Raw genomic sequence first — 16,965 nt, 5'->3', positions numbered from 1 at the left:
TATCTTCTTCTTCTTCTACCTCAGGGCAATGGCCGTTAGCCACTGAGGGCGATTGGCCAGGGCTAGTCATGATGTAACGCGTGAAGCGACCTTAGATATCAGGTACGATCAGATAGGATGATAAAAGCAGCTTCTGCTACAAAAGAGTGGCCGCAGAAGAAGTAGAAAGAAAGTTGGAGATTCTCATGGGACGTGGGATTCATGGGCGCATTTCTTTAGTATATGTTTTTGTGAGATATACCTTTTATTTATATCTCCCCTCCTCTCGATGGTGTTGCCAACATCCACTTCTTCGACCTTCAAACTGCTGGCCGTGGTTGTCTGCGAGCTTCATCTTCGACGAACAGTAGTCCGCAAGGCTCTAGGATTGTGGCCCCCCGAAAGAAAACAACAAAGAAATATGTCCCTGTAAGGTCCATATAGGCGAAATAGCAACGAAGGTTTATTTGAATGACGATAATTGGGGTGTTTCATCGCGACAGGTAATACGGGGGTCACCAGCAACACTAGGAGCGTGCGGTCTGCACGGGGTGAAGCACCGCACCAATAGCGTCTCTTCCTCTATCTATTTGTGCGGCGATGACACCAAAAACAACACGAGGAGCACTCTGCGAGCAAGTGATTTTTTTCCCCTTTCTTCTGGGTGTGGTATATGTGATATCCTTATTTATCATGTGTCGCCTGGTACGGAAAGAGATCCAGAGAGAGGTATGGAAAGAGGGGTGACGCATACCCTATATAGTGACGTCATTGACGGTGATAATATCATGATGAGCTCTCCAGTAGGAGCCGAGGTCTGCAACATTGTTCAGGAAGAGGAAGTAAGCAGTGCAACTATGGTGCTGCTAACTTTTGAACTTGGTGTGGCACACAGCCAAAGGCAATGGTTGACTGAAAGAATTTCTCTGTTGGTCCGGAGGAACCTGCGAGGAAGAAGTAGAAGGATTTCTCTAGTGGTCTGAGGAATCTGCGAGGAGCTTAGCCTTGGCTAACCTTTCTTCGTGAATAGCGACCAGCGTCTGAGGTGAAAGAAGAAGAAGTAGGGCCTTCATCATGCCCTCTGGCTATGTGCCAAAGATCCAAGAGGAAGAAGAAAAGAATATCACCACGGATTTTTAAAATTAAAATCTAGATTTGCATAAAAGGGTGAATATGAACAAAAATTGAGATGTGTGAATTTTCAGATCCGCGGCATTTTCGAATTTCTCGGTTAAAACTGCTAAATAAAAAATATTTTAGACAGGTTTGTCCTTGCATTGGGCAACAAGTTTTGCCAAAATGTTTGCCCAGCACTGTATTACCTCGCTTACCTCGCACTTACCTCCTAAAAGTATCTATTATTTTACTCCAAAGGGCTAGCCCATCCTCCCAGCAACCTTTTTGGGACATCTTCTCCAGGTATAATGCTCATTTTTTTATTCACTTGCAAAGGCATAATCCTTTTCTTTTCTTTTTTTTTTCCTACGTCACGGTTGAGTCGAAATCGAAACTTGTCAGTGCAGCGCGGAGTAAATTTGACCTCTAGCAACATTGTGTAGGTCACCGTGTCCGCTGTTCGGTGTGTTTCGCTGGGGAAGCGAGCTCTCGCGCTTGACATCAAAGAAAATGGCACATCTAAAGCCTATTGTAAAAGCAGACGCTCCAGAGGAAGAAGAGGAGCTTGTCGACCCTCTTGATACACTGAAGGACAAATGCAAGGAAACCGCCAAGTGCACAGCCTACGGGGAGAAACTTCAGGAATGCAACGACAGGGTGAACAGCCGAACCAAAACAGCGGAAGCGTGCACTGAAGAACTGTTCGACTTCCTACATTGCGTAGACCATTGCGTAGCCAAGGATATCTTCAAGCACTTAAAGTAGGCCGCAAAGGAAAATTAAAAGATCGATTTGGTTTTGCCGACGGTAAGTGCTTAGGCTTAATGAGAGTCCCGGCATAAGAGACCTAAGACCTAACCGGCATAAGACCTAACGTACTCTCACTGACAAACGTCCTTCCGCTTTCGTATAGACATTCCAGATAGTCAATACATAACACTGCAGCTTGAGTACGAATGCTTACATGTGTGTGCCGCTTTTAATTGAGTGTTGGTGTCGTACATGTCCAGATGAAATAGTAAGATTAATATATTTGCATTTCAGGTGTCTGTTGGCAACGTCGTGTCACGGAAAGCTGGTGATGTAAGGGTTTGGTGGCACAAAGATTGGCAATGCTGTAGTATACTTCTGCCTGGAATAAAAGTATGTAGATGATGTATGAAACTGGCATGCTGAGAGATTCCAAAGGAAAAATCACACTGTTGATTTTCTGCCAGACTGCAATAAATCTCATGTCATTTACTTTAACAGAGGTGTTCTCTAGCTCGATCCGGTGTTCGCAGTCGTGATGAAGAGAAGGTATGGCACCTATATGCTTGTATAAATTGTTGCATCTATTGCGTACTGAAATGCCGAAAGGCATAGGGCTTGGGCACAGATACCTTGGAGCAGGATGTCTGGTAGAATCCTGGGTATGCAGTGTCCGTTTCGTTTCATGGACATGCTGCCAAGTGTACTTGTCTTCAGTCATCCTGGGTCACTGCATGACATTTTGCTGGTGCTGCACCAATGCTTCTTATCAGCAAGTGCACCAAGCAGCGAGACAGAAAACGTACTTACAGTCCACACCTTCCCTCCCACATGTTTTCTCCTTAGCACACACATTGATACACACGGGGTTGCTCTGCACCCGCCATTTTTTTTACTACTTTCAAGATGTCGCTTGTCGTAAGATGACGATATTGTCCTGGTCATACATAGCAGGAAACATCATTTTAAGTTCGTGTGACTTTGTTTAGAATCTGTTTTAGCACCTGCCGACATATTCCCATCAATTTAAAACACAAAGATGAACATGCTTTGCAATGCTGTAATGCTTGCAATGCGCTTCGCAAGTGTGAATTACACAGTGCTTCTTACGCAGCACGGTAGCACGTTCCTCCGAAGTATTAGCACGTTTCATCGGTTTGGAGACTCTTAGCACCGGTGTAGATATCACACCTTTGGGAGTAGTCAACAGTATGAGGCTTAATTTGCAGGTGTGAGTGTTTTGCTGCAAGGACACCTGATAAAACTAACTACCAAGGTCAAAAGAGGTTGCAAAACGATACACAGAAACAAGAATCCCTTCGTTTACAAGACGTCTGGCTGCTGATCATGCGCACAGCCATTTTTATGGTCACGTGTGTTGATGTCTGCAATGACGTGCGAGACCAGCACCTGTCCAGAATGCATTGTGCTTGCCCTGCACATTTCGTCCATGGAGCAATACGTTGTAGGGCGGCCTTGTGTTGATGTACTTATAGCACTAGGAGAATGGCTAGGAGTACTATCTATATTGTTACCTAATGAAAGCTTCTTGCCGTTTAGACTTCATTTAGACTACATCCTTCCTGGACTGCACATCATTTCTGTTATTTACGCAGTGCAGTTACAGTAACAACAAAGGTGAGGCGTTAAGAATCATGTTAATGCATGTGTATGTTTGCACAAGTTTCAAATCATATGGTGGATGATGAGTACATGTTCATTTGCCATACATTCATTGCAGGGGCTGTGTCGTATTTCGTGTTGCGTCATGATATGCTGTTTCAAAGTCCATTGTTGAAGATATAACACCGATATAACATGTTCAATTTTTGAGAAAAAAATTGAAAAACTATATAGAATATGTATATAAACGGTGTTAATTTTTATACGTCGGATTTTCCTTAAAAAGCTGTGAGAGCAGCATAGATGTCGTTTTTGCAGTTTCTCTTTTTTTTTTTTTTTGCCAGGTGGACATCCTCTCAAAGGGTAACTACGAGATGACTAATTACTTAAAATTAATTTGTTCTTTCATTAGGGATTTTCTGGCGAAAGCGAGATTAGCAGAATGGGAGACAATACTCGTTGAGAGCCATTCCATTTTTTTAAAAATTCTGAAGCTCGCACTGCGTTGAAATATCCATCGCTGAATTTTGTATGCAAATGAGCCGAAACCGCGCCAATCGGGAGCGCTGGGAGGACAGCGCTCGTTCGACGTCAGAGGGTCACGTGCTTCGGAGCGATGGAGATGATTGGAGTAGGTGTTTACCTGCTGGCCAGATCAACCAATTATCGGCTCCAGTGGCTCAGTGGTTAGCGTGCTAGCCATGTCACGTCGAGACTGGGAGGTACCCGGGTTCGAATGCCGGTGCCGGCTGTGCTGTCTGGGGTTTTTCCTGGGTTTTCCTCAGACGCTTTCAGACATATGTCGGCACAGTTCCCCTAGAAGTCGGCCCAGGACGCACATTTCCCCAGGGCGTCAGTCGTGACGTTGCCCACATACGTGAGGCACACAACGGCAAGCCCTTTCAACATCACCACCACCACCAATTATCGGCCCTGATAAGCCTTCGTCGGCGAAGGTCATGCGCTCCTGGGACGCGCGGCTTTTCGTTTCGGCTCATCTGCGTTGCGAAATTCGGTAATGAATATTTCACTGCACGAGCTCGCTTTTGCCCGAAATTCCCCGAATGTTATAGTTGAGTAATGAATTATGGGTAATTATACATCTTGTGGTCTCATACTCTCTTCAAGAGAATGTCCGCCTGGCCGCAGAATCCACCTGCGAAAGCGACATCTATGCTGTTCTTATAACTTACAAAAAAAAAAAAAAAAATCGTACAAATATAAACGTAATAATATAGGGTGCGTTATGATGACTCAGCAGGCCGCTTGCTGTTAAACGTTTGTCACAAGAAATGATATGGCACGCACTAGCATCATCTTTCTATATTAGGGTACAGATTGCTCAATAGATCGATGGAACCACGAAAAAAAAAGTATAAGAAAAGCAACAGCAGTTTGTTTTCATTGTGCAGATCTGCTCGCTACTGTGCTAGAGACCACTGAATAAAATTAGCAGCTTTCGTTCCGTACTCGACCGACATACATTGGAAAGCGGAGGAGCTACGAGGCAGTCTTTGGAAGTATTTTGTCACAAGTATCCAGTTACAGTACCTGGTTACAGGAAATCTAATTGCTTCTTCCCATGAAGTCTCCAGGTACTATTTACATAGAGCAGCACACCTTCCGCAGTAATTTCAGAAAACATTGGCGTTTTCTTACTCTGTCTTGTTGACAGCCAGTATTCCTGGACACATGTCACCGTCAAGAAAGAGGAGAGATGTGAAAAGGAGTATGGTAAACAGAGCTATAGGTGTAGATGTGTATGGCCTGTCTTTGTCTACGTTCGCACTCCTAAACTATGAAGAATATGGTGTGAAAAAAGTGTATGCCGCTTGCATTCTGGTGGAACGCAACACACAACTTGTCTTTTGGTCGTACCGCGGTCTCTTCTACCTCATCAGCTGTCTTCCACGCGTCGTCATCCCATCGCGTTTAGTCTTCAGTCTCATCCTCCCTTACACCGTCAGATTGACCCATGGCCTATTGCCTCTGGCTGTGCGAAGATGTAGAAGAAGGCTCGCGGCAAGGCAGCTAGAACGTGGCGCGAGCCTGGATTAGAAGACGCTTGGCGAATGCTGTGACGGCAGTCACTACGTTTTGTCGTTTCTTCGAGACAGGATTTGCTTCGATTGCTGCCTCCATTTCTCTGTTGTACCAATGCCTGAAAGTCCTTCTACTGCCACGACCCCAGCAGTAAGCGCGCTTTGTCGTTACAGATCAGAAATATTCCTATAGGGAGGTAAAATATCCTAACTCATCATGCGGATAACTCATGCATGGGGATGTAGGGAAGGGGGCTGCGGAGTCCAGAGGTCCTGACCCCACCCCATGCCGTCACACTGTGCTTCAATGGACCGTAGCACACATTGCATGCTGTCCGAGCGCGGACCCCTCCCGGAAAAATTCTGTATCCGCTCTTGCTTGAACTTCTGTTAGTACGTAGGTGCAAGTAGCGAGCAGTGATAGGTTTCACTTGCGCAAAGGACCAGGCGGTCGCATGGAAGACTCGGTTCTATGCTGTCGCGCTGTCCAGACAGACAATAAAGCCGCGCATATAATGCTTAAACGTAGTATAGACACTTGGAACTTACTTATCCTGCGCGCCTTTTCTTCAGGAAATACTGTCCTCCGAGAATCTAGCTGCACATGGCGGACTGTCGAACGGCGAGCACGGCCCTGTCCGCCGGCACCAGTTACCAACTAACACTCAACATCCTTGCTTCATGGCCATGTATTTGTTTTATGACAAGATCAAGGCACGCCTGTTCCAAGTGTTTCTTGTGGTCTACCACGTCTACCTGGCGGTAGTCATCACAAGATCTTGGACGGCGGAGCAGAACTGGTGCACGGATCCCAAGTTCATGACGATTGTGACGGTAGTGTTCCACGTTACGACACTTTCCTTTACGCTTTCTTCGATCTGGTCGCGGATGAGACAAGGACCATTGAGAAGACTCGAGTCCTCAATCGTTTACGTCAAGGAGGCGAGCGTGCATAGGTGAGCCTCTTGTCGATAACGTACACTACTCATGAATAGAGAATAGCGAGTTTAGTGCATCGTACGCTAACGAATTTGCGTATACGTAGGAGATAGCGTTGGTGGCTTTGCGCACGTGCTATCCCTTACGTACGCAAAGGCGGTACCGTACGACGCACTAAAACTCGCTAATGGCTGACTCTGACTCTCAGTGACAGTCCATATAGTTGAGGGTAGGATAACGTCGTCGTTTCTACTTCAGGCTCCTGTGGTTTATTGCTCTGACCTGCATAGCGATGTTGATCGTGGTGTCATCAAATCCTCACGTGAAGCACCTGGTTTCCATGCTAGGCATGGTGACCATTATCCTAATCTGTTACATGTTCTCTTACAACAGGAAAAAGGTATGTTGTCACCCGTTTCTCGCTAGCCGAGCACACGTAGGCACACGTTGTCTTGCAGATCCCTTGGAATGTGGTCTTGTGGGGCATACTCCTTCAATTCCTCTTGGGAGGTACGATAATTCGGTTGGGCGTTGGACGGGCTGTGTTCGTCTGTATTGGAAGCAAGGTACTTGCTCATATGTGCATCTAAGGATTTCTGTACGGGTACTAAAGGTTGCCCTTTGATTGCGTACGACTGGGAAAACACAGGCGATATTACGCATCGCAATGTTTATAATGTGTGTATATTCCCACGCAGATCAAGCAGATGATGAACTACTCTGCTTTTGGCGGAGAGTTTACCTTTGGTTTCCTCTCCACGGGAGTGCTGGAAGGGGGAATTAGGTTTCACAGTCCTATCTTCACCTTTCAGGTAACGCAGTTGCCTGTTTCATGGGTTGATGTGTCTCGTATGTTGAACATAGGAGACAAGCGAGGTGGAATATATTCGAAATAGGGAGCATTTTCTTAAGACCAGGGAGTGAGACACTAACGGCCATGTTCTTAAACGATCATTGACTCGACACCCTTCCTCGACCCCTATGAACGGCGGAGAGAAGCGCTTCTGCACTTCAGGAGCAATTAGGGTTCAGTGACGATTCCTCCAGTGAGGAGCTCGATCGATCGGTCGTCCTTCCACTACAGTCCTGATCTCGTCTCCAGACGTCCTCCACTTTACTCGAACCGCTCCCCAGGCGAGTACCACAAGGAAGAACGCTTCTTTCCTCCACTCGCAGGGGTCGAGGTCGAGAGAGTCTTGGGGCAAGCCTTGGACGCGTATAACTTATGCAGGTAGCCCCGATGGCGGTGTACTTCTCCTTCTTGCTTTCTGTGGCTGTCTACTATGGTTGTGCTCGCAGCATAATCTATTACGTTGCCTTGGGACTTCACTGGACGACAGGTGCGACAGCCAGCGACACGCTCTGTGCAGCCACCAATATCTTCATTGCCCAGGTGCGCTCCAGTGCGTTTCATTCTTCCGGTTCTACGATGATCGTTTTCACTTGTCAGGCCGATATTCCGTGGATTCTGCAGCCGTACATAAACGAGATGACACTTTCTGAAATTCACACCGCTATGGCTTCTGGTTTCGGAAGCATGTCAGCTCCAACTTTCGTTATGCTGTTATCGTTCCACGTAAGTACGTTGGAAAAGTTAGCGAAAAAGTTGTTTTCCATTTCTCATAAACGATCTCAGTTGTCTTGAGACGTAAACCCCCAATTATTATAATTATTATTATTAGTTTATCATAAACGCGAACGTACCAATTCACCAATGCATGTCACGGAGTTTACATTGACAGCCTTGTGGGTTTGGACTATTCAGCATTTCTCGCCCTTATTCTATACCCTGCAACAGTTTGCCCTCAGCGCAGGAGAGGGGGGTAAAGTTTGGAGAAACCACGTGACCAAGTGTCAGTCCAGTCACGAAGCAGCAGTAAGGGGGTATCCGTAGACCGGCATGGTCCGTGAGAGGTTGACAGAAGAAACCACATGCTGGCCTTGAGCTGTTTACTGTTACCCCCTTATTTGGAACCGCTGAGGTCGCTCCACGGAGAATAGGGGAGAGTGGGAAACGAGGGTGCTGCGCAGACATCTACTTGCATAGCGTATTGCCCGGAGATATGAAAACTCTTCCGTTCTTTCGCCACAGGTTGAGCCACTGCACTTAATGGTCGCTAGCCTCATCTCTGCTCCAGCTGTCCTGGTGACCTCCAAGATGCTGTTTCCTGAAATGGAGACGCCGGTCACGAAGTTCGACCCTTTTCTCAAAATAAGAAGGTGACGTCGCCGTTAGGGTCGAATGACTCCTCTCTAAAGTCGAGCGGTGCTATCATTGCAGGTCGGAACACAACGTTCTGGAAGCCACCTTCGGTTCCGTGCGTAACATGCTCAAGGTGCTCTTCGCGCTGGCTGCTAACCTTATAGCCTCCATCGCGTTCCTGGAGTTCCTCAACGCGATCCTGCGAAACGTGACGACCCAGCTAGGTTGGCGCGCAGTCGACGTCCAGGTAAGGGTAGGCGGTCACTCTTACACGGCGAGTGGCGTCAGACATCGACCTGACAGCTTTCACGGCGGTGTCTGTTAAGCATACGTGGTAGTTTTCGTGGAACCACCACTCTTGTGGATGGGCATGACAGGCGTCCCGTAGCTGTTCCCTTGGACAGCCCTCTACTTGGACTCTTGCAACAGAGCTATTTGGAGGCAGGAGACTGCTAGAGAGATGGCGACCCCACGGCGCTTCTGTGGGCATTGGGGCGTAGAAGAGTTCGTGGCTCTGTTCGTTTTACCGCTGCTCGCTCCGGGCTCTCACAGCCAGTGGCGGATCCAGGGGAGGAGGGAATTGCCCCCAAAACGTTAGCTTATACATTGGATTTCCCTATTTCCCCTCCCCTACTACACGCTTCTACAAAGAAACCGCCCTGCCCCCCTGCCAAAACCGAGGGTCTGGATACGCCCCGGCTCAGACACCGTCCAGATGACTCTGCATGTCGTTTGGGGACTTCAGGATGCTCGCAGACTTGACACCGTATAGTGGCGGTTGCCGGATCAACATCGCACCGGAACGCGTAGAGGCAGGTCAATAGCTCACTTGTGGGAAGTCCGTGCCCTGCGTCCGAGCTGTATTGACATTAATTCATTGTATAGTGCCCCGTACAATGTTGCAATTGTTTTATGCAGTGGATTATAGCCCGATTATTCATTCCCATTTCCATGATGATGGGCATTCCGCTGGACGAGTGCGAGCGCGTGGCGCGACTCATTGGCGTCAAGACTTACGTCAATGAAATACTGGCCCTTTCCGAACTCAAAGAACTCGCAGACTCTGGATTCCTAACGGTAGGTCACACACAAGTCCGCAATGCGTAGCGTGTAGTAGCGTCGTAACTAGTACAAGTCAGTCAAGCGATTTTCGTCCTTGTGCGTTTACCTATAGCTTTTCTACCTTGTCGAATGTGGTCTACATTCTGGTGGCCCGAATGAATGTCTTTAGCACAAGCTACAGAATGTGACCGATCATCCTTACGTGGAGCCGTGAGAGGTCCTTTCATCCACCTAGCGCTCTTATTTCATCCCAGAAACGTACCCAACTCATCGCTACCTATGCGCTGTGTGGGTTCTCAAACGTCGGATCCATCGGCATCCAGCTGGCGGCGTGGTCTACCTTATGCACGCGGCGACTGCCAGAGCTATCTGCACTGAGCATACGTGCCCTTGTTGCAGGCATCTTGTGCGACTTCATGACAGGCTGTGTCGCAGGTAACGAACACGTCATTCCTATAGACGCTCTCGCCCCCGTGTTACTCTCGTATGCTGACTCGTATGACTTCTTGCTACAGGTGCCCTGATCCACGGAGATGACGAGGGATCGCCGGTAAAATTCAAGGCCGATGCTTTTTTGGACGCTTAATAGTTTCTTTTCCAATAGTCTCAACCTATCGGAGACAAGAAATAAGCGCGCTTTCGTGGTAAATACTGGATGATGTGAGCTAATCTATACCGATCAATCATAACCGGCAACGCACGGTCCATTAGGGTCCATTTGACACAAATAAATATCGACCAGGAAACGTTTTTTCTTTCATGAGTTCGGTCTACTTTGCTTCTGACTGGGAAGTGTGGACAAAGTTGGTCGCGGGCACAAAGAGTTTCATGTATTTGTTCCGGATGGATTTTTTATTAAAGAGTTGACGTTCGATCGCCTCGCATGATGTACCAAGCGCTTTTTCACACAATCCCGGCGGCGTGCTTAAACTGGACCAGCTGAGCATTTTGTTTGACCACTGCACAGCTTGTGATCAGTAAGGGAGCGGAGAAATCTCGGTGGCAATGACTGTAGCTGAAAATACGATAGAAAAGCAACGCGTCCGCCTACAGGCCCAAGTGGTGCATCTACGACTCTTATTCGCAGAGTCCAGCATTCCTGGCAAGTAAACTTCTTTTCTTGCTGACTTTCGTTGGAACAGGAAAATGCACGGGACCTAGGAGCATTTGACTGTGAGGGCTTCGATGGGACAGTATGTAACTACACGATTGCTAAGTAACACTAATTGCCTCTCCTGTATATAGGCTGGACAATAAAGAAAGCTCTCATGTTTGCAATTGTACCATACACTTTTTCACAGCATAACTCATATTAATCGTCGTGTAGTAGTAATTACGCTCAATGTGCATGCTCATTGCGCCGTCACCGATATGTGTTATTGCCGGTTTCTTTCTGTAGGATTCAAGGTGATCCTCGGCTTTTCTCCGCCACTTCGACGTATTCTCTGGGTATCAGTGTTGGCTTCGTTATCTTTCTTCGGGCTTCAAGACATGTATGACGTGTTTCGGGACTTTGCTGAGTACAGTGATACCGTGGACGTTGTCCTTGCACGGCCTCCAGACGGTCTAGCGATGCCCGCCGTCTCCTTTTGCAATTTAAATCAAGTGCGCCGGAGCGTCTTCTGCGGTGACATAGTCCTCAACAGGTCAACAGCTAGCGAGTGGCAGCAAAAGCTCTGTACCGACGATGGACCGCTTCCAATATGGGTATGCATTATGCGCGGGCTATCTTGAAAGTGGAAACAACGACTTTTTCTCTTTACAAAACCAGCTTCCCGAAGACGAAGCTTCTGACCGCAAGCAATTCTTTAAGTGGGTGGCAGAGATGCAGAGACGCAACGAAGCTATGGCAGAACTGTTGGGACACCAGAGGGAAGACATGGTCGTGGACTGTACCATAAATGGTGCATCCTGTAATTCGGCCAGGTCAGATATTCATGTTCGATTTTCGGGACACAGGGACTGGCGAGAGGGGGGACTCAGAAATCGCAGCTAAAACCTGACTAAACGTAGCCAGTGCGTTATAGTTTCTTAATCGTCTTTAGAACCTAGTACTTGAAATTGCTGATTCTGTTACATGTGCGTTCATGCTTTGTACAGTGCTGGACAAAAGTTTACGGAACACGCTCCGGCGCGTTCCTTCCTCAGAGTGAAACGCTATAGCAGCGAATGGTATCGCACGGTCTTGCGGACTGCGTTACCTATATAAGCACATGTCTAAGTCTATACGGTCCCATTCGCTGCTGGCATGTTACTCTGAGTAAGGTACGCGCCGGAACGTGTTCCGTAAACTTTTGTCCAGCGCTGTACCAGAAATACAGATCATGTGCTAAGGAAGCCGGCGCGTTCCGATACATTTTCACGCCCTGCTTGTGCGCTTACATAATCACGAACCTGCAGCATCAATTTAAGTCATGTGTTCCGTTGACGTCCTTATACCTTTCATCAGCAAATTACAGTTGCAAATGTACGGAAGATACGGCAATTGCTACTGCTTCGGCTGCAACATGACCTATCCTCCACACAAGCTTCAAATCATCAACAAAGCTTCAGAAGGTACGTGCAGATTTGTACAGATTTTGGTACCTTCTGAGCTATACGTATACGCTTGTTCAGGGCTGCAGCTGCTGTTAAACGTGGAGCCGGAAGAATACCTTTCGCTCTCCGTAGAAGCTGGCTTTGTTGTTGCCGTCCACCAGGCAGGAGTCGAGGTGGACTTTCGCAAAGATGGTGTCTTTCTACCACCCTATTACACTACATTCATCAGCGTCACTCAGGTATCACTCGTATAAAGTTTTGTTCCTCGTGATGTGTGTAGCTATAACATGCGAGCTCTGTCCTGAAGGTATCGGAGCTTCACGATAGCGATCCAACGGCCCTTTGTACCTGGCTTAGCGATGTCGTTGTAGGTCGCAGGCAGCTAGGCTGATGTAGGGGGGGGGGAACCGGATGTCGTTACATCGAGTTTCATTTGACCCCCCCCCCCCCCCCCCCCCCCTGGATCCTGGATTCGCCTGTGGACGCAGGTCTTGAGTTAGGGGATGCAACCGGCCTTCCTGTACTGCGCCGAGTAGGTACTATGAGGTCGACAAGAGATCTCGGAGATATTGTGGAACCGTGTTGTGTGTGTGTGGGGGGGGGGGGGGGGCTACTGTCGATCACGTAAGCCGTACTGGGCGCCATGATATCCAGTGTCTGCCCTGGCAGCGTGTTCGTTTTATAATGCTGAATCTGCTGTATCTCCCTGGATGCTAGAGCAGTGATTCTCAGCCACGCATGTGTCTTGGACCCCTTCTGAGCTTGAGGAATTGAAGAGGACCCCTTCAGCGCGCGGGGGGGGGGGGGAGGGGAGGGTACGTGAATGTGTGAGAAAAATGAATACAACAAAAATATCGATATGGAATGACATTATTTATTGCATGCAAGAGAAGATCACCGATCAAAGGTTGGACTGTCTCATTTTTACGGGTGCGTTGATGGGTGGCGCAATCCCACTCGGACAAGGGCACGTGTCTGTACTGAGTGACACACAGGCGATCTCTGTACTTGCATTTTTAGACATGTAAGCCTTGAAAATGGGGGGGATCAGGGGGGCAACTGCTTCCCCTGAGCCTACCTAAAAGGGTGCCTAAAAGACACCCTTCGGAGAGCAAGAATACCGGGGGGGGGGGGGCAGCGCAAATTTCTCACTTGTCCCCAAGGAGGCGCAAAGTAGATGCCGGTACTGGTTACAGCATTTGACATACGTGCCGAACAACGTTTTCATTATGGGGAAGTCTGTGTGGGATCATGAAACACTCTCCCTCCTATGACTTTCCAAGTTTCACAGTTGTCTTGCCTCATATGCCATCAGTGCGAACCCATAATTGTGTTAAGCTTTATGAGTATAAGTAGGTCACTCTAGATCTTATAGTGCACACTATAGATCTGTTCACTCGCAGTCAGTGCAGGAGAGGTTGGAACCACCGTACCGCAACCCTTGCCAGCCTACGTGGCCCGAGGAGTACCTCCAATACGTTCCAGAAGGACATATCTACACTAGCAGCGTGAGGACCCTATCCAATACTTCTTGAGGGGAATGCACATTGAGCAACATACCGTCTCCTTGTGTTTTAGGCATGCAAAGAGATGTGTGCCCAAATGCACGTGCTGAAAACTTGCAAGTGCCAGTCGCACGACTACGTCATTCTAGACCGTTCCTTGGCCAATATTTGCCTAGAAGAGGATGAAGCAACAGGTACATGGTTTCGTGTCTGTGTCGTGTCCGTTTAATCACGTCTCAACGTGTCAACAAATTGTGATAAACTTATTGGCGTATCGGTATGTGTTCAAGTATATATTCGTTGTCATGGCTGTGCGTTATGACAGAGTATTTCTGCCATTGAACTTTAGCTTAATGTGACACTTTGACATGTGTGGTTCATTGCATCACGCATGCAAAATGAAATGGTGCGTTGTAATACACGCAACCGTGTCGAGGAACAACAGATTATTTTTCTACGTGTGATACTACTTGGCGAAATATAAACCCTCGAACACACACGTACGCGTCAAGCTCTGACATGAGAGGAGCGAGAGCTACGGCCACTCCGATTGGTACTCGCAAGCACGTGACACCTCCCGCGGCTGCCTCCCTGGCGGAGGCGCCTTGCTGTGCAGTCAGAGCCAAATGAGTTCCGGTATTCGATTCGCGGTACCGATTTCCTGCGCGTCTATTAGCTTATTCGGTGTAAAACTGTTCTGTGTTCACATCGATACATATAAACCGCTTTTTACGTTAACTAGGGCCGAAGTGTCTCAGGAAGGTTATCTCGATTTTTTTACGCGTTGTGTGAAACACTTCCCTAGGTTGATGTTATCGGGCAGTGTTAACAGAAAATTCTTTCTTTTTTGTAGATGCCTGCATTGCTGGTGTGGCGTCAAAAATTATGAGCATGGAAATTCACTGCCCCTGCTTGCCCAGCTGCAGGTGCGTGTCAATGAGCATCGTACATCCATGTCCCTCCAACTAATTCCTTCGCTAGTGACGGGCTCTTACGTTCTGCACCTTAATCCTTTGAGCACGGTTTAGTAAGCTAACAGTGCCGGCGTCTACGGGGAAGGGGGGCATGGGAGGACAACTTCCCCTACTCCCCGAGCCTGCGTGAAGGAGCGCTAGACACACCTTTCGGGCACCAAGACGCCGCTTTAGGACGACAGAAAAGTGAAAGAAAATCAAGAATACAGGAAAGGAAAGGGGGGGTGCAAATTTCCCACTTTTCCCCCCGGAGGCGAAAAGTAGACGCCGGCCCTAAGTAATCAAAGCAGTAGGAAGTTTCGTACCTTAGCAGACATTTCTAACATCCCCTACTCCTTGGAAACCTCTCAGATTTCGTGTGCCCCTTCAAAAAAAAAAAAGAGAGAGAGAAGGATTTGCACGACGTGGTGTCACTATCAGAGCCGGCAAGAGAAAATACGGGTCCCTGAGATGACTCCGGACGAGTCTTGCCCTGGACCTCCCCTTACGTCTCCTGCGGTGCTAGCAACCGTCTGCCTTGGGTCGGGCTCCCACCCCCCTCTCGCCGGCCCTGGTCACTACCATGAATGTCCACTGGAGGCGTATTTTATTGGTTTCGCTTTCTTCTATCCCCTTGCTCTTCAAATTGCTAGACTTACTGTGCACATACGTTGCCACTTCTTCTTGTCCCTTTGTTTATCTTCCCAACAGTAGCATCACCTATACTCAGAAGGTATCTTCACTGCAATGGACCAAGTACTCCGTAAGTTACCGCCATGATCCAACAAAGCGATTCAAAGTTTACATTGCTTCGCATTCTACAGGATCCCCGAAAGGAACCTACAATGAGTAAGAGGTGAGAAAGCTGTCTTAAGAACCTTTAGTGATCGGTCTAGGGCCTATAGCACTTTCCGTTTCAGAATGTTGGCTAAAGTGTTTGTGTATTTCGCAACGACACAAGTGGAATGGAGGAGACACGATCCAAAACTGACGGTGAGGCTCCTCACACGTGGGGAGGATGTATCCTCGTCCACGAATGATACCTCGTGAGCACATTATCCAATGAGGTCAGCCTGGCTACATTCACGCGTCTTGATAGGATAACAATGGACGCGTGCGCATTGGGCATGGACCATATGAGTAGACAAAGAAAACTTATTGGTTTGCAAACATTGGAAACGGAGCCATAGCTGGTGGCCTGGTGACAAAACACAGCCTTTCAGGATATTTCAGAATATGTAGACCTCTTACATGTGACTGGTTGCATTGATTTGAGCAGAAAGAGCTGACATCTACTGGAAAACAAGATCAGTTGCACTCACGACTGGGTACTGCGGCTTTAAAAATAAAGGTGCATAGTCTTCGCTGTCGTGTGTATATAAATCCTTGCGCATGTTGACAAATCTAGAAACAATGTCCTATTGACGAATAGCTCGTCAGTGGTGATCCACTCTACATGTTTACAGTGTGAACCCTGAAGTCACGACATAGCAAAGTAAACTTTTTTTTTTTTTTTTGAACATGAACGATCGTGTTTTGAACCAAAGACACAGTGCATTGCAGCGTATTTGTACTAGCTTGTACAACAGCGCACGACAAACGTATTCGCCAAATCTCGACCTGCTTTCACTAAGCATGTTGCTTATTTTATCCACTTGCAGGTCAATCTCTTGGTGAGCAACCTCGGAAGCACTGTTGGAATGTACATTGGGATGTCCTTCTTGCACATGTTCAATGTTGCCGACATTATAACCCGTGCCGGGATTGTACTTTACAAACAAAAGATGAGAAACAGTAACCGAAGTGGGAAACGTGCGTACTAATCTCACAATAAAATGAGTTCATGCTGCAAGTAACCAGGAGATGGACTTCGCGGGATTCACTGGACTGTTAATTTGAAGCTGGATTTCCGGGTGATCTACACGGAATAAAATTACTCCACGGGTCTTGCAGAGATAAACATCTCATGTACATCTGGGCCCAATCTGGTTTGCTACATTTTCATCTTCGTCGGGTCACGGGTAGCCAAGTAGGCTTTCAAACTTACCGCCCTTTTGCCTATAGGCCAGCCGTGGCGGCATACGCTCCGAGAACACAGATGAGAACAGTACAATAATGTAACAATTCCAAATGTTTTAAGCGCAGAGATTTCAAGTTCTTGTATATTTTTAGAAGTGTACAATAAATGCACGAATGCAAAGTGTTCCAAAAGTCAAATGCGATGCTCAAATCCTGAAGTCTCAAGAAAAAGAAGA

The 16,965-nt window shown here is 47.6% G+C and overlaps 2 protein-coding genes across 3 annotated transcripts; both read left to right on the top strand.

The window, feature by feature from the left end:
* Positions 1–5,470: 5,470 nt before the first annotated feature.
* On the top strand, positions 5,471–11,196 carry LOC135367083 (solute carrier family 28 member 3-like). Its single transcript, XM_064600189.1, has 14 exons — positions 5,471–5,661; positions 6,084–6,466; positions 6,708–6,849; positions 6,908–7,015; positions 7,148–7,261; positions 7,681–7,842; positions 7,900–8,025; positions 8,542–8,669; positions 8,731–8,899; positions 9,571–9,729; positions 9,969–10,149; positions 10,230–10,264; positions 10,802–10,907; positions 11,114–11,196. Exons 1-13 carry the CDS (start codon positions 5,626–5,628, stop codon positions 10,883–10,885), a joined length of 1,827 nt encoding a protein of 608 aa, XP_064456259.1. The 5' UTR covers positions 5,471–5,625; the 3' UTR covers positions 10,886–10,907; positions 11,114–11,196.
* On the top strand, positions 11,086–16,875 carry LOC135367084 (acid-sensing ion channel 4-A-like). 2 transcript variants are annotated; one of them, XM_064600190.1, is made up of 11 exons: positions 11,086–11,421; positions 11,486–11,640; positions 12,164–12,270; positions 12,331–12,491; positions 13,656–13,760; positions 13,831–13,951; positions 14,611–14,683; positions 15,422–15,473; positions 15,535–15,566; positions 15,631–15,703; positions 16,372–16,875. In XM_064600190.1, the coding sequence occupies exons 1-11, from the start codon at positions 11,086–11,088 to the stop codon at positions 16,531–16,533; spliced, it is 1,377 nt and encodes a 458-aa protein (XP_064456260.1). In that variant the 3' UTR covers positions 16,534–16,875. The 2 variants fall into 2 exon arrangements, with proteins under 2 accessions (XP_064456260.1, XP_064456261.1); XM_064600191.1 differs by lacking the exon at positions 15,631–15,703 and having other exon boundaries at positions 16,372–16,474.
* The last annotated feature ends 90 nt before the right edge of the window (positions 16,876–16,965 follow it).

The sequence above is a fragment of the Ornithodoros turicata genome, chromosome 8 (genome assembly GCF_037126465.1).
Source record: "Ornithodoros turicata isolate Travis chromosome 8, ASM3712646v1, whole genome shotgun sequence".
Taxonomy (NCBI): Eukaryota; Metazoa; Arthropoda; class Arachnida; order Ixodida; family Argasidae; genus Ornithodoros; species Ornithodoros turicata.
Note: the sequence above shows the minus strand (reverse complement) of the source record. Positions and strands in the feature narration are given on the sequence as shown.

What these genes read in the sequence shown, in the direction of transcription:
- LOC135367083 (XM_064600189.1), top strand. Translation starts at nt 5,626, where the DNA reads ATGCCTGAAAGTCCTTCTACTGCCACGACCCCAGCA. An exon ending in CAGACTCTGGATTCCTAACG is followed by an intron (nt 9,730 to 9,968) that starts GTAGGTCACACA and finishes ATTTCATCCCAG; the next exon opens with AAACGTACCCAACTCATCGC. An exon ending in GAGATGACGAGGGATCGCCG is followed by an intron (nt 10,265 to 10,801) that starts GTAAAATTCAAG and finishes TCTTATTCGCAG; the next exon opens with AGTCCAGCATTCCTGGCAAG.
- LOC135367084 (XM_064600190.1), top strand. Translation starts at nt 11,086, where the DNA reads ATGTGTTATTGCCGGTTTCTTTCTGTAGGATTCAAGGTGATCCTCGGC. An exon ending in TGCAATGGACCAAGTACTCC is followed by an intron (nt 15,474 to 15,534) that starts GTAAGTTACCGC and finishes CGCATTCTACAG; the next exon opens with GATCCCCGAAAGGAACCTAC. An exon ending in GAACCTACAATGAGTAAGAG is followed by an intron (nt 15,567 to 15,630) that starts GTGAGAAAGCTG and finishes TTTCCGTTTCAG; the next exon opens with AATGTTGGCTAAAGTGTTTG.